Raw genomic sequence first — 15,847 nt, forward strand, 5'->3', positions numbered from 1 at the left:
TGGTAGAAAAACTGAAGTTTTATCAGATTTTTGATAGTTTATATTGTGTACTGGTAATATCTTTTTTGCCTTTACAGTTAATAAGTTTAATTGTGAAGTCATTAATTTTTTCATTAGTGCATTAATTTTGTAGCAGTCATATGTAATAAGGTGAATGTATATTACCATTTTACTGATAAAATTTGTTAAGGAATAAAATAGATGTTAAATTGAAAATGTTAAAAGATAAAATGTTTTACTTGCATGCGATTTGTGCATGATAATGAATTTATGATTGCTAGATTAGTTAAAATTTATTTAAATAATTTTTCCCTCTTTTTATAAGTATTAAATAAATTTTGTGAATCTAAGTAATACATAGTAAAAAAAATGTCTGTTTTTAGGTGATGGGTACTTGCTGTGAAAATGTTATTGGTTATGTACCAGTACCGGTTGGAGTGGCAGGACCACTTCGTCTGGATGACCAGTTATTTTATATACCATTGGCTACAACTGAAGGTTGTTTAGTAGCATCCACAAATCGTGGTAGTAGAGCACTTATGGAATGTGGAATAAAAAGTCGTGTTGTTGCTGATGGTATGACTAGAGGTCCAGTTGTGCGGTTTGAGTCAATTACTCGTGCCAGGTCTGTGTTTTTAAACTACTCTGATTATTCTCTTTGTTTTATCAAAAAATGATGTACTGTGTAAGTCAGATGTAGCACGTATTATTAGATGTTTGCACACTGACAGCTTTTATGTAGACAGAATTCTACTGTTTTTGTCAATTTTAGATTAAGTACTTTCATTTGCTACAGTATAAATAGGTAATTAATACATGTTACTGGTGTGTTCTTCAAATCATCCATGATAAAAAAACAGAAATCTTGTGATGGTCATATGAATGACTCCTGTATTAATAATTGATGGTGATTGATTTATCAATACATTTTGGAATGAAGAAAAATATATAAAAATTGGTTATGTAAAATTTAAAAAGAATATGTTTTCTGTAACAGAAAAATGATTAATTTGACTAAAAAAACCCTACTTTCTACTTGGAAGTATTAGGTAATTTACTCTGAATGTATTTCATCTTACATACATTAAAGCATTTCACATGTGCTCATTAATACTGATGGATTTTTCAGTTTAATATTTCACTGTTACTTGGTAAGTGAAGGAAATGTGCTGTCTTGATAATTTATAGCTTTCCAGTGAACTTGTATTGCCCTGCTTGGATGCTGTATTCTTTATTTTGATAGAGGCAATATTAATAAGCATTTTTGTGAAGAATGTGTTAAGTAATTGAGGAAGGGTACCTTCATTAATTTTTCTTTATTAAGAGTTTTAACAGCCTTAAGTGACTTAAGAGATAAAACTTAATTGTACATTAAAAATGAAATTGTAGCATAAAAATTTAAGTTCAGAGATGACTTTATGAACAAGTTATAATTTATCTTTATTTGTTTTTAGTGAGGCGATGTTATGGATGCAGTCTGAAGACAATTTCAAGGGAATTAAGGAAAGTTTTGATTCCACTAGCAGATTTGCAAGACTGACTAAAATACATGTTCGTATTGCTGGTAGACATTTATTCATTAGATTTGTTGCCACGACTGGTGATGCTATGGGAATGAATATGATATCTAAGGTAATAATTAAATTACAATATTATACATCTTAAAGTTTTATCCTGACTTTTTTGTGTGTAGGGATTATAGGAGATACAATTAAATCAATTCAAAGCCAAAACAGGGTACAAGAGAGTGATGTGGCTAACACTATATGCCCTGCCACCTTCCATTTCCTTTATTTGTGAAGATAAGGTGTACCCATTAGTGCTGGGATGTCTAAGTCTGAGTTGGATTCATACTAGTAGTGAGTTAACAGTTCTGGGAAGAGAAATTAATTGTTCTACTGCTGAGCAGTTATATATATTAATCCCAAATACTTTAACCAAATATATTAACTAAATTATCTTTTCACTGTAACATTATATTTACTAATTTTATTTGTTTTTTATAATTTTATGCATGCACATCTATGTGAATGTGTACATATATATGAATCTGAAGAATCTCATGAACATATTATTAATTGGTGTGTTTTTTATTTATTACAGGGAACTGAAGTTGCTTTGAAATTTATACAGAAAACTTTCCCAGACATGGAAGTCTTGAGTTTAAGTGGAAATTTTTGTTCAGATAAGAAACCGGCTGCAGTGAATTGGTATTAAATATTTTACCCACATTTAAATGATTTGTAATTACTGTAAATGTTCTTAGTGATAGAACTATGCATCAGAATCTGTAATTATGTATCTAACGTCTGTGTTTATGTTTTTGTCATTTATAGTGAATATTTGAAAATAGCTACTTATGCTTTCTAATGGGTTTTAACATTACTTTGGTTATTCAAATTTTCAGTCAGAATGTATTCTGACTGATTTTTTGCTCCATTACTCTTTGAAAATCTTTTTAATCTATTACCTATGCTAAAATATTTTTGTAATTTTATTTGTATTCTAATTTTCTCTTTAGTTTTATGGACCTAGATTTGTACTACTGTAAATTTTCTGTCAATGTTTTATTTTTTTATCTGTGATCATGTTATTAGTTAAGTTAATCTGTTTATTTATTTACTTTGACAAGACATATACTATTTTTATAAGAACATTTGATAAGGTGGTTTAAAGTTAACTTAGCTGAAAATGTCTTCATTTTCTTGTTATGGTGTTCCATAGCCAATGAGGTGTTCTACTATCGCTTAACTAATATCCTTAACTTAATATCCTCTAATATCCTTAACTTCTATGTTGAAGAAAGATGAGCTTTCTTTTTCTAACATTGTATAAATGAGTAATCCAAAATTACTGTTGTAGAATCTCATTTCTAGGTAAATATATCTTAGTATAATATAAATTTCATTTCAAATCTTATTTTTATCCTTTAAACATTTTGTATGTTTAAGCCTCATTGTGAAGATGAGGCTTGTGAAGATCAGCAGAGATCAGATTTTGTTTTTTAGAACAAAATCGTTTAAAATATAATTTACTATCATGACTATTTGTTAAATTAATTTATTTGTTTCAAAATGTTACCAGGATTGAAGGAAGGGGGAAATCAGTTGTGTGTGAAGCTGTTGTTCCAGCTAAGGTGATAACAAGCATACTAAAGACAACTGTGCATGCTCTTGTGGATGTTAATATATGCAAAAACATGATTGGATCTGCCATAGCTGGTAGTATTGGAGGATTTAATGCACATGCTGCCAATATTGTTACTGCGATATATATTGCTACTGGACAGGTATAATCTGCAACTGAATAATGCTGATATGTAGAGTAACTGATAATTTGTGGGTGGTATAGTTTTGTTAATATTGTTTATTATAATTATTATATGACAGTTACATTGTAACTTATTGTATATGAAATTCCATTTCTTCTTGTTGTGTTGTTAGTTTTTAAAAAATCATATGCTAGCATTTTTTTCTTACCATTCTAAATCTGTCAGATTTTTTTTATTGGTTTGACAAAAGAGTAGTAAAGTATTTTTTTTACCATTTACCACTTCACTGTACTTTATGAATAGATTGGCAACATTTTTATCATTAGTATGTGTGTGTTTGTGTGTACAGCTGTTTTAGCAAATAAATAAATTTGATTAATTTACATTAATATTTAAATATATGTTTATGTTATTGACAGAATTTAATATAAACTGTTTAAAGATTTATCTGCCACATCTTTTTGTAAGATGGGCAGTAAGGAAAGTAAAAATGCAGCACACTATGACTTGATCTGATTAAAACAGAAATAAAATTATAGAAAATAGGATTCATTTTAAAATTTGGATTTAAGAATATGCCCACTGGCATATTTTTTGTGGTTTGATTAGATATTTTTAGTTTTGACACAACTAATGTATAACAACAAAAACCAAACTCATTTTAAGAGTATTGAATTTCTTACAATGATGGTGATGATTGTATTCTTTACATAAAATATAAAGCCGGATTCTAGAAGATTGAAACCTAACATTGTAAATTATAAAAACATTATTTTCTGATATGATTCATATTTTGTGTATAAATAAAAATTATTTGGATATTTTACAAATCTTAACAAAGGAAAAAGAAAATTGATTTTCACTGTATTTTTCAAGTAGGCTTTGAGAACTTGTCAAGCCAGTACAAATTTCTACACAAAAATTTGTCCTGTAAAGAGTTTTTGTTGCTTTTTTTTTTAGTGTTTCCAAATTTCAGCATTCTATTGCTGCTATTTAGGTGCCTAAAAAATTATTTCTATTCCCAAGAGATTTCTTAAATATTCAGATTCTTTCATTTTTATTGTTAGGGAAATAAAAACCAATTTTTTTTTAAAGAAAAGTGTGTTCTATAATTGGTTGAAAGAATGAAAAATATCAAGAATAATTTTTTTAATGCATTAATGTGGGAATATATTCTCAGTGTATAGTAAACGTTGAATGACTGTTGTCAGCACATGTTAGTGTCATGTTCTATTTGAAGTCAGATTTAATTTAAAAAAAATTATTTATTGCAATAATTAAATAGGTAATATTTAAAAAAATTGAACATTATAAAAAATTTAAATAAATGCATAATTAAATATAACTGATATTATTAAACGATAAACATGTTTTATTGTTGTATTTGAAAAATTAAAAGAAATTATTTGTTATTATGTATAACAGTGTGTAGTCTTAAATTAGCCGACTGTTTGGTTCTGTAGCTTCCTCTATTTAAAGCTAATATGGAATCTGTTCCAAGAGTAATTTTTGAAAATTGGTAAATACACTTGTTAGATCATATGCAATCACTAGTTCTAGGTAACTTCCATCATTTTTTTAATTTCCAACCTGTTGTAAATTCATTTTCACTTCCACTGTTTAGCAACTATTCCTTTAATAAAATTGTTTAATGTAATTCAATTCTAATGAGTGATCAGAATCATTCACTAAAATAATAAAATAAAGAAAATAAAAAATAATAATTATTTACTAAAATAATAAAATTTATAGAATTCATGTTTCCTTATAGAATTTATAAATAAAAATTACAGGCAGTTTTATGGTATTATAAGTGTAATGTGTTTACCATAAATAGATTAATCATGTAAACTATCATATTAAAATAAAAAATGTAAAGTGATTAAAATAAATCTAGAAGTTTATGCTGATAAAATAAAAAAAAAATAGATTAAAGTAAAATGAATATAAAACAGTTAATGTTAATAAAATAAAATATATATATATTTATATCAATTAAATATATAATTAAAGAAGTGAACAACTTGAGCTGGCAATTTCACTATTGAATTTTATACAATACCAGGTTCAAGAATTATAATATTAGGTTCACTAAGAATTTTCAGTGATAAAAAATTCATCCTTTACAGAAAAGATTCAAAGCTGTTGTTATCTTTATACTGAAAAAACTGTATAGAAGATCTTTATAAACATTTTGAGGAAATAATAACTTTGCTAAATTTAATGTAGCACTTATTCTTCTAAGTCTGGTTATTCACTGCAGTATTAACCATTGTACAATGTTATGATTTACTACTTTCTACAAATTTTACGTTAATTAATTTTTTATTTATTTTACAGCATCTAAACACTGATGTAGAAAAAAAAAATGACTGAGGATAACTTTTATTCCCCAACTACACTGGTGTTTATTTAAATATAAAAACATGCATATATGTTTTATATATATATATATATATATATATATATATATATATATAAGGAAGAGACTCTTCGCAGTGTTTTTTTTTTGAGTGGTTAAAATTGTTGGACTTAATTACTTTGGGTTGTTAAAAATTTTCTTTACTTAAATAAAAAATTAATGTATTGTTATGTTTTGTGAATTATGTATAATTTATTTATGTTTATTAATGACAGGATCCAGCTCAGAATGTTGGGAGCAGTAACTGTATGACGTTAATGGAGCCATGGGGTGAAGAGGGGAATGATTTATATGTCTCATGTACCATGCCTTCAATAGAAATTGGCACAGTTGGTGGTGGGACTCAGTTGCCCCCACAAGCTGCTTGCTTAGAAATTTTGGGAGTTAGAGGTAAATTTGCATCATTTAAGTTTTACTTTTATGATTCATTATGTATATACAACAATGTCTCTATTGTAAGATAAAAGTTTTATTAGCATTTGTGTGAATATTAACCTTTAGCAGAAAACTTTAGTATTAATACTTAATAAAAATATCTGCTTTCTTTTAACAATACAAGAATCATTTCTTAAAAACAGAAAAATTGGATTTTACACTCTAGAAACCTTATTCAATGACCAACATATGTGTCACTTTGTAGAGTGGTATGTTTTGTTCTCTTTTAGTTCAGTCAAACATGAGTAACAATTGAACAATAAGTAAAAAGAGTATAATTCTATTGAATTTATTGTGGAATATGGTTTTGTAGTTAATTAATAGTAAATCTAAAATATTCTTTCTTTTAAATTAACTGAAACAGAATCCATATCGTTCCTTGAGGACTCTTTATTAATATTTCCATGAGTTGTTAGTTTCTTAACAGTGAAGGTAATTTCAGGTCTGGCTGTTGGAGAAGCACCTCCAGGGGCAAATACAAATTGAACTAACAAGATGATAATTATATCAATTGATTCTTACCAATTGCAGAACCAGAATTTTTCACCTATTGGAGAATTTAAATCTGCATGGCAGGAGAATCTGATTTTTTTAGCACACTATGTATATAAGAAGAGTATAATTTTTACATAAAATTCTTATTAAACAGTGCTCCTAATTAATTTAAAAAAAAAAAATAAGATGACCAGTCACTAAAAACAAAAATATAATCAAGAAATATTTAAAATAGGTAAGGGAAAGGAATTATTACAGAATTGGTGAAACAAGTATTCAAAAACATTGGTAAATAGTAATGAGACTATAATGATAAAAGAGTATGTTAATTACGTTGAATAAATCAATTCAAAAATAGTTAGAAAAGTAATACTGTAAAGAGTCTAGCTATGGTAAGGCAAAAGAGAAAGAGAGCGAGATAGTTTACCCCAAATACATTAATTTTTAAGTGAATTTGATACATCAGAAGAAATTAAATTCAATTCAAACATAGAAAAAAAATCACATGTTATTAATTAATCCACCAACCTCTGTGATCAGAAAGTAGTAGTGTCTGCTTTTCATCCATATTATGGGTTCAAATCCTGATCAGGCTTGGCATTTTTCTTCATTACAAGTTTCATTTTTCATTACGCATTAGGATTATGGTAATTGTGATTGTATGTAGGCCTGTTATTACCAGAGATAGAATATTAGTCAATGCAGATCAGCTCATTTTGAAGATGAGAGTTCTAAGGTTCAAATCCTAGTAAAGGCAGTTACTTTTATACAGATTGTGGATACCGATATTGTTTGGTGTGATGGTTGGGTTTCAATTAACCACACATTTCAGGAATGGTCAACTTTGGCTTTCTTTTTCTGTTTAGCTTCTGGAGCTACTGTGAGGTAATACTTGAGAGGATTAATGAGGATGATATGTATGAATGACTAAATGAAGTTCAGTCTTATACAGTCTCAGGTCGACCATTCCTGAGATGTCTGGTTAATTGAAACCCAACCACCAAAGAATATTGGTATCCACGATCTAGTATTCAAATTCATATAAAACAACTACCTTTACTAGGATTTGAACCTTAGAAGTCTGACTTCAAAATCAGCAGATTTGCAATGATGAGTTCACCGTTAGACCAATATGATGGGTAGGAATGGTTGACCTTTTCTTTTCTTTCTTTTTCCTGTTTAGCCTCTGGTAACTACCATTTAGATAATACTTCAGAGGATGAATGAGGATGATATGTATGAGTATGAACGAAGTGTAATCTTGTACATTATCAGTTCGACCATACCTGAGATGTGTGGTTAATTGAAACCCAACTACCAAAGAACACCGGTATCCACGATCTAGTATTCAAGTCTGTGTAAAAATAGCTGGCTTTACTAGGATTTGAATGCTGGAACTCTCGACTTCCAAATCAGCTGATTTGGGAAAACGTGTTCACCACTAGAACAACCCGGTGGGTTAGGAATGGCTGACCTGGGGCTGTACAAGAATACACTTCATTTACATTCATGCATATCCTCAATCATAATGAAGTAATATTTTATGGTAGTTCTGGGCTAAACAGAAAAAGAAAGAAGGGATAGAATATTAAGAGAAGTATTTTTGAACATTAAAAATAAATAAGATATAGAAAAATACGATAAAAATTATCAGAAATGTTGAAAAATGCAAAATTCTATTGAAAAAAAAGTAACTCCCAAAAACTAATGACAATTTCATTACTTAAATCTAGTACATTTCTCTAGAATAAAGAGATGTAAAAAGAATCTGAAGAAAGAACCCAATTTTAGCAAAAACTTGTACCTGTTGATCACACCAAATGTCATCCCATAAAAGGGTAGCAAAATCATCACATGGATTACATGAATATTTTGATATAAATACAGAAGCATAGTTTTAAATGATTCTTTACTTGGGGGATTGACTTTAGTATTTAATAAAAGTTTTTAAGTTTCTCATCTTTGTGAATCTGTATTAATAAATGAAACCACAAATTATGAAAATTATTATTCTTTTATTGAGTAGATAGATATTTTCTAAAAAATTCAATTCATTTAAAAAAAACCTAAATGTATATTTATATATATATATGTTTTTTAAGTCAAATTTAAATATTGATTTCTATTATTAATTTGATTCGTTTCATTGCTTAAATCTATTATTGTTTTGTTTTTAAATAAATACAGGTGCTAATGAATTACAGCCTGGTGAAAATGCAAATAAATTAGCCAGAATAGTATGTGGTACTGTTTTGGCTGGAGAACTGTCTCTTATTTCTGCTTTGGCTGCTGGTCATTTAGTTCAGAGTCACCTTAGACATAACAGGTATGTAACGTAGTATACTACACAAAATATGTGTATTAGATAATTATAGCAGTTATTAGTCAGATGTCTTCTGATGGTTATTAATATAAACAAAAGGTTATTATAATTATACTTAGGATGCTATAATTAGTAATATATTGAGATCCTTTGACCGTGTTAATGATTGAATGGCAATTGTTATAAGTCTAGTTTAAATGGATATGTTTAATGAATATTCTTATTTATGGATATGAATTTCTTTATTTGTGTTGTGTGGCTCATGTATCAATAAATGTGAATTGAACATAACTTTGATTACAGAATCTTTGCGAAGTAGATAAAATAAATTTATCACACAAGATTTATTGTTTGTTTTCAATGTAACATATTTTGAGTTATAGTATTGTAAGTGATAATAACAAACATGTGAATTATACAAGTGCTTTAGCTTATGTACCCTTAGACTTTATGACAGGTTCATTGTAACAACTTTAGAATAACTTTCTTCCTCAGAATTTCACTAGATTTGAATCATCTAGATTTTGTCTAATTCCATTAATTAGATCCTAAACACCAAAGTACCATAATAGAATGACAAACATAAACTGACTACCTTTTCAACTGAGTCTTTTTTCAAACTATGGAGACCTAAAAGATGATTTCTGTGGTAAACTAACAAGAACAATGACAGTTGTACACATTATTGTTTGATGTTTTCTTAAGAAACTGCCTACTTACTCGTACATATACAACCTAGTAACACATCATTCATTAGGACTTAGTGTTCAATCACTGTCTAGTGTTAGAATAACTTGACACCATACTATAAATATCAAACCACTTTCTGTAATGTAAATGAGTTGAGTAATTACTATTGTAATTTGTGATTATGAACAAAATAATTAAATAGTAAGCATAAAGAAACACGCTTACATTCAATCTATACTAGATTTTATCTCTTGAAAAATCAGTGGTTTACTCTTTCTGTGGATTTGGTGATTATTTTTCTATTCTTATAATTTTCAGTTGTTGAAAATGTAAAACTTTTTTTCAGATACTATTCAAGTTGTGTTTGTTACTTGGCATCAGTGTTATAATTTGAAGTGTTACCTAATTTTCTAAGAATTTGATTAAAAAAAGATTATTTAACCTAAGTTAAATAATTTTTAAAGTTTTTCAAAGTGTTCCCTTGTGATTTATTTAGAAATTTCCTACAACTTTGCATTATTTCAGGCACCTGTCAGTCAGTGTTAACAACTTTTCTGGTGAACTTGTAATTTATTAGTCTTCTCTATTATTTCAATAGAGCCTAAAAGCCATCTTTTCATCCAGGATATCCATTTAGAGAGTCTTTTGAAGTCACAGGGGGTCAGAATCTGTGCAATAGATGGGGTCGATCAGTAATCATGTTGGTGGTTGCTAGGAACTGCTTCATAGTGAACAAGTAGTTTAAGGTTGCTTTATCATGTGCAATGCTCAGACATGTTCTCCCTTTTAGACTTTTTGTATCTCACATCTGCCCTTTAAAATATCTCAGAACATCAAGGCTTTGAAGGCCTGATTGTTTAGAAGAAATTCTTATTGCATTTGAAAAAATGCTCTTGTGTGTGGAAAAAATTAATGTTAACTTGACATATAATCCGGTTGCTATTAAAGAAGCCAAGAACATGCAATAAATTGCATTAGGTTTTTTAACTTTGGTGATCTATGGGAGCCTGTACATTAAAGTTAAGTTGGTTTTGTTCATTTTTTACTTTACATACTTCAATCTTTAAGTTTTTACTGTTGAGATGTAATTGTTTTAGAACATCAGATTTTATGAGTGCAGTTATAATCATCTCGTGTTCAGTTCATCTGCATTTAAGTTGGCATGTATCATACTATTTGGTCGTTTGACATTACAGATATCATTGGAGGTCTGTCTTCAGTCTTTATAAGCATTACATAGACTGTCAGTTGTTTAAATGATTTATGCATTCAGATTTCTGACTGTATTTGAAATTTGTACCACTCAAAGGTATTTTTAAAGGTTGGCCAGAGAAATGTAACTTTCAACCTGTGTTCTGGTTGCAATTTTTATTAATTATGAAGCAAAATTTTGTGCAATTTTTTTTTATTCTGAGCATTGATAATTGTGATGATAGCAGAATCTCAAGAATAAAAAAAGAGCTCAAATTCAGAAAGACAGAATCACAGAAGATGCCACTTCACAGACTATTTCATAAGCAATACCATTTGGTGGTGGTGAGTTAATTTGGTGAATCCCATTCAAATTCTTAGAATGTTTGCATTAGCAACTCTTAGATTTTTTAAAATGTGTCTTATATAATTACAAATAATTTTACACTGATGATTTTTAATGTTCAATGAAGTAAAGGTTAAATATGTTTATTTATTTATTTTTTTCTTATTATAGATCATCAGCTTCAATTAGCACACTGGGCAACACCTCTAGAAGTCATCACCATCAGCACCGTCATCCTGGCCACCTTGACTTAAGATCATTATCATTGCCGACTGATAATAATTCATGATATGAAATCTAACATTTTAAATATAGTGTCTCTCATTGTGAGAGTACCATCATCGATCAGTATGTGCAATATCATTTTGTGTGGTGGCAGAAGTCTGTTGTAAATGTTGTACAATTATATTATGTAAGTTAGACATTAATTACTTGTATGAAAACTAAGAAAAAATAATAAAATTCATGCCCCGCATAATTGTGTAGGTAATCAATTTGTTTGAATTGATTTTATTATGCAATGTATAAAACTTAAACGTGAAATTTCAATTTGTTTTTGCTTATTTTATCCAAACATTACTTTTTCTGTGGCATTTGTGTTCAGTCTAGGTGTAAACACGTGCATCCAGACATACAAACATACATTACTTTATAGTCGATTACTTTTGTTTTGACAGGTTAGTTTAACTGTAATATTGCTAGTGTTTATTGCATTTAAAGTTTCTACTTCTTTTTGTTTTATATTTATTATATTTGTGTTAAAAACAATTGTTGTATTATATTTATTTCTAATGTTTTAATGTGTCTTATTTATTTTTACTTTTTACACTTATTTATGCAACTATAAAAAAATGAATGTGTCATTAGTCAATCCATGATTGAATCTGTTTTATAAACAACTTATTATAGTTTATAAAAAAATGCAGATTTTTCATCTCTTTACTTAATTTTAAGCTCTGAGCTTGAAATTTAAAAAATGAGCTTGAAAAATCATGTAGCAAAATGTTAAAAAAATCCTTAATGTTTGTTACTTCTCAATTTTACTGTCAAATTTATTTATCAGAAGTTAGAAAATTCAAGATAACCTGAATATTTTGCACTGTTGTGGCAGTTGGTGACAGTGAACAGTGACACTTCTTATACTATTTGTTATAAGTTTTCCCACAAGATCTGACATATTTTATAGGATAACAGGTGATTTAAGAAAAGCTTGAAAGTTTGATAACATCTTGAAAATTTTTTATGAGGAATAAAAATTGTTCTGGTATTTTATAATAGTTCCTTAGCTCTTAATCAGTGAACCTTAAAGCATAAATCCAGACACAGTACAAATAGAAAAGGTAATTAATTAAACTGCTTGTATTAATCTTTCCTGATTTTGACCAGATTTTTGTTTGTTTGTTGATTAATATCTTTTTAGCAAAGTGCACATTTCTGTATTTAGCATTTATTACTGTAACCTATTCATAACAACATAAACTGCCTTCTTCAACTACTTTATCATAGAGATAGTCTTAGAAAATATTTTCAAAATTTTAACTTTGAAAAGTTGATGAAAAGGGTAATGTTTTTATCCATCATAGTCAGGGGTGAAAATTATGTTTTAAAAAGCGTATTTTATTTGGGTTTAATTAGTAAACAATTTTTAACTACTTATTTCGTAACATTTTAGTTATAAGACTGCTTCAGTTTGTTGTTTCAAAAGTTTATAATTTAAAATAAATACAGTGATGCTTAATTTGTTTTATGTCATTCATCTCTTTAAGAAAAATGAGAGGAATTAAAGGATTGTACAGTGTAATTTAATCTTAGGAAAATAATCTCTACGTTAGTTCTAGCCCAGCATTTTTATGCTGTATCGTTTTGATTTTTAATTGTATTTTTAAAAGTTCAAAAATTGATGAATTTTTGTTTTCTGTGACAGTAGTCTTGAATGTGATATTTTATCTAGAAATTGAGTTCTGTTTCCATTTTATTATTTTATTTTTTTATTCTATTAATTTTTTAAAATATTGTCTTCCAAAAGCTTTATAAAAATTTTTATTGTGAAATTTTATAAAATTTTTAAATGGTAAGTGTAGATAATTTTATTAATAGTGAGAAAAATTATTAACTTTTGTTCACTTCATTTTTCAATTAGTCATTTATTATTTTTATCTTATTGTGTGGTTTTGTAGAATTTCTGTAAATACAATAGCATTGTATAATTTGAATAAAAATATATAAATTGGTGAGAGCTTTTTGTTTTGTAATAATTAAGTAAAAAAAAGAACCTTTTTTATTTATTTTTTGAACTATATTGATCTATTTAACAGTATTCATATTTTCTATGGACACTGTTCCTGAAGATGGAGTATATATTACATTTATGTGTATCTATGTTTCAAGGTATTGAAAATAATTTTTTTATAGCCATTTGATTTTCTTCAAGATTTTTCATGTGAAAGGACTTAACTGTTGGTCAAGTTTATTGGTTTGTATTATAGTTACATTGTACCATTCAAGTTCATCAAAATGTTTAATTGAATGATGTCTAAATTTTAAGTTTATTAATGAAAAGGGTGTTACTCCATTGTTAATAAGTAAATTATGAAATATTTTGGAATAAAAAATGAATTTTTGCTATTGCAATGCCTTTATTGGTATGTATATGTATAAATTAACAACATTCATATGTCTTTAACAATCTTTGAAAGTTATCTCTTCATTTTTATGGTAAACTTGTTTTAATAAAATATTAGTAACTTTTATTTTTACACACTATTGACAGTAATGTAATATAATATAGTTATTAGTATGTAGTAAGTATTTATTTTTACATGAGGAATGTGATCTTAAAGTGTTTTTAATAAGAGAGTGAATCAAATATAAAAGGATTTTGGTTCCTGAACGTCTACAGCTGGTAGGACTGGACTTCCAAACTGGAAGTCCAGTCCTCCAGTATCAACCATAGACATTCAGGATCCAGTCCAGTTGGATCCAACAGGAATGGAATCCACATATTAGATCCAGTCTGGAATGTCCATATTTAAAATGTCCTGGAATCATTCTTTGAAATCACCGTGGAGGTTCTCCAAGTATTGGCAGTAAACAAGCAAGTCATAGTTGTTGAAGGATATACTGATAAATTAGGGAAATTATTAAATTCACATCTGCCAATATTTCTCTTGTGTAATAGCGGTTTGGCTACCAAAGTAGCAATGGCATTTTTAGTTTTAATCAAATAGAAGTCGTCGTCTTGATGCTGGAGATTTACATTATTAAACAATTTATTTAGGTCTGTCAAATATGCAATATCATTCTATGATGTAATGAGGTTGTTGCGCAACTCTGTGTCTTTGTTTTCCAGGAACTCTTATCACAGAGTCAAACAGATTGTAAAGTTGAATCAGAAAAGTACCTTTTGATAGCCAGCACACTTCTGTGTGAAGCAGCAAGCAGTTGAAATCTTCATCATTGGCAATGCAAAGCTGACTAAATAATCTGTTATTTAGTGAGTTGCTTCTGATTTTATTAATGGCTCTGATAACATATTGCAGTGATGTATGCAAGCGTTCAATCATGTTTCTCGCAACTAAAGGTTGCGATGAATACTAAAACCATAGGTTGGCGATGAATGACGCAATGTACAGCAAGCATGTCTGGAACTTTCTTTTTTTAAGTACACTATGAAGCCTTTGTGATGCCCTGTCATAGCCGGAGCACCATCAGTAGCAATTGACACAATATTCTTCAAAAGAATTTCCTTTTCGTCACAAAACACTGGAAATATATATGTGGTTTCTCCTTTTATATCTGTCTATAAATTTCTAGCAAATAATAGTTCTTGACATATTTTCTCATCTTTGATAAACCTCATGCACGACAACAACAATGCTTCATTAGTTGGTAAAGTAGACTCATCCAACTGAATTGAAAGTTGGGAAGTCTTCAGATGATTGCATAATGATTCTTCAATGTTTTCAGCCATCTCATTAATTTGTCTTTGCACAGAACTATTGCTCAAAGGAATTTTTCAGATAGTTTCTGCCGCTGGTTTATGGAGTTTAGTGGTTATTACTTTTTTTACTGCCGGTAAAATTAAATCTTCCCCAATAGTGTGTGGTTTGCCTGTTTTAGCAATTAGCAATGGGATATTATATAAAGCTTGAAGTCCATCATCGTCTAGCTTTGAAGCTGTTGAAAAAAGTTTTGATATATTGGTTTTGATAATTGGCTGAGATACATACTTCTTTTCCAGATCTTGAAAATAGGCCACAGCTTTGTCTTTCTTATCTGAGTGGATTTTATTAAAATGATGTTGTAGCCTGGAAGGCTTCATCACTTAACTTGAAAACGTATTTTGACAAATAAGGCACATTGGCAATGATGGAATTATGGGAGTTTCAATAAATCCATATTTAATATATAACGCACTGTACTGTTGTTTCTTCTTTTATGTTTCCAACATGATTGACTTCACAAATATGTGAGTAAACGATCTGAAGTTAAAAAAACCTGCTAGTGATTGTGTGGGAAAATGCTAATTAAAATAAAAGAAACAATTACTGCTTTTATATAGATTTGAAAGGCAACATGCACCGACAGGAATAAACATGTAATTACTCGTTTACCACATGTGACAGAATTCGTACTGAACAAGTTAGGATAAGCACCGATAATCCTGAAATTCTT

The 15,847-nt window shown here is 28.5% G+C and overlaps 1 protein-coding gene across 3 annotated transcripts in view; it reads left to right on the top strand.

The window, feature by feature from the left end:
* The window catches only part of Hmgcr (HMG coenzyme A reductase), a 158,266-nt gene extending 144,859 nt beyond the window's left edge, over positions 1–13,407 (top strand). For all 3 annotated transcript variants that reach the window (XM_075361034.1, XM_075361032.1, XM_075361033.1), the window contains 7 exons: positions 384–625; positions 1,455–1,632; positions 2,104–2,210; positions 3,085–3,289; positions 5,909–6,083; positions 8,811–8,949; positions 11,345–13,407. In XM_075361034.1, the coding sequence (XP_075217149.1) occupies positions 384–625; positions 1,455–1,632; positions 2,104–2,210; positions 3,085–3,289; positions 5,909–6,083; positions 8,811–8,949; positions 11,345–11,462 (1,164 nt within the window). In that variant the 3' untranslated portion in view covers positions 11,463–13,407. The remainder of the gene's footprint in view (positions 1–383; positions 626–1,454; positions 1,633–2,103; positions 2,211–3,084; positions 3,290–5,908; positions 6,084–8,810; positions 8,950–11,344) is intronic.
* The last annotated feature ends 2,440 nt before the right edge of the window (positions 13,408–15,847 follow it).

This window comes from Lycorma delicatula, chromosome 3, assembly GCF_047948215.1.
Source record: "Lycorma delicatula isolate Av1 chromosome 3, ASM4794821v1, whole genome shotgun sequence".
Classification (NCBI taxonomy): domain Eukaryota; kingdom Metazoa; phylum Arthropoda; class Insecta; order Hemiptera; family Fulgoridae; genus Lycorma; species Lycorma delicatula.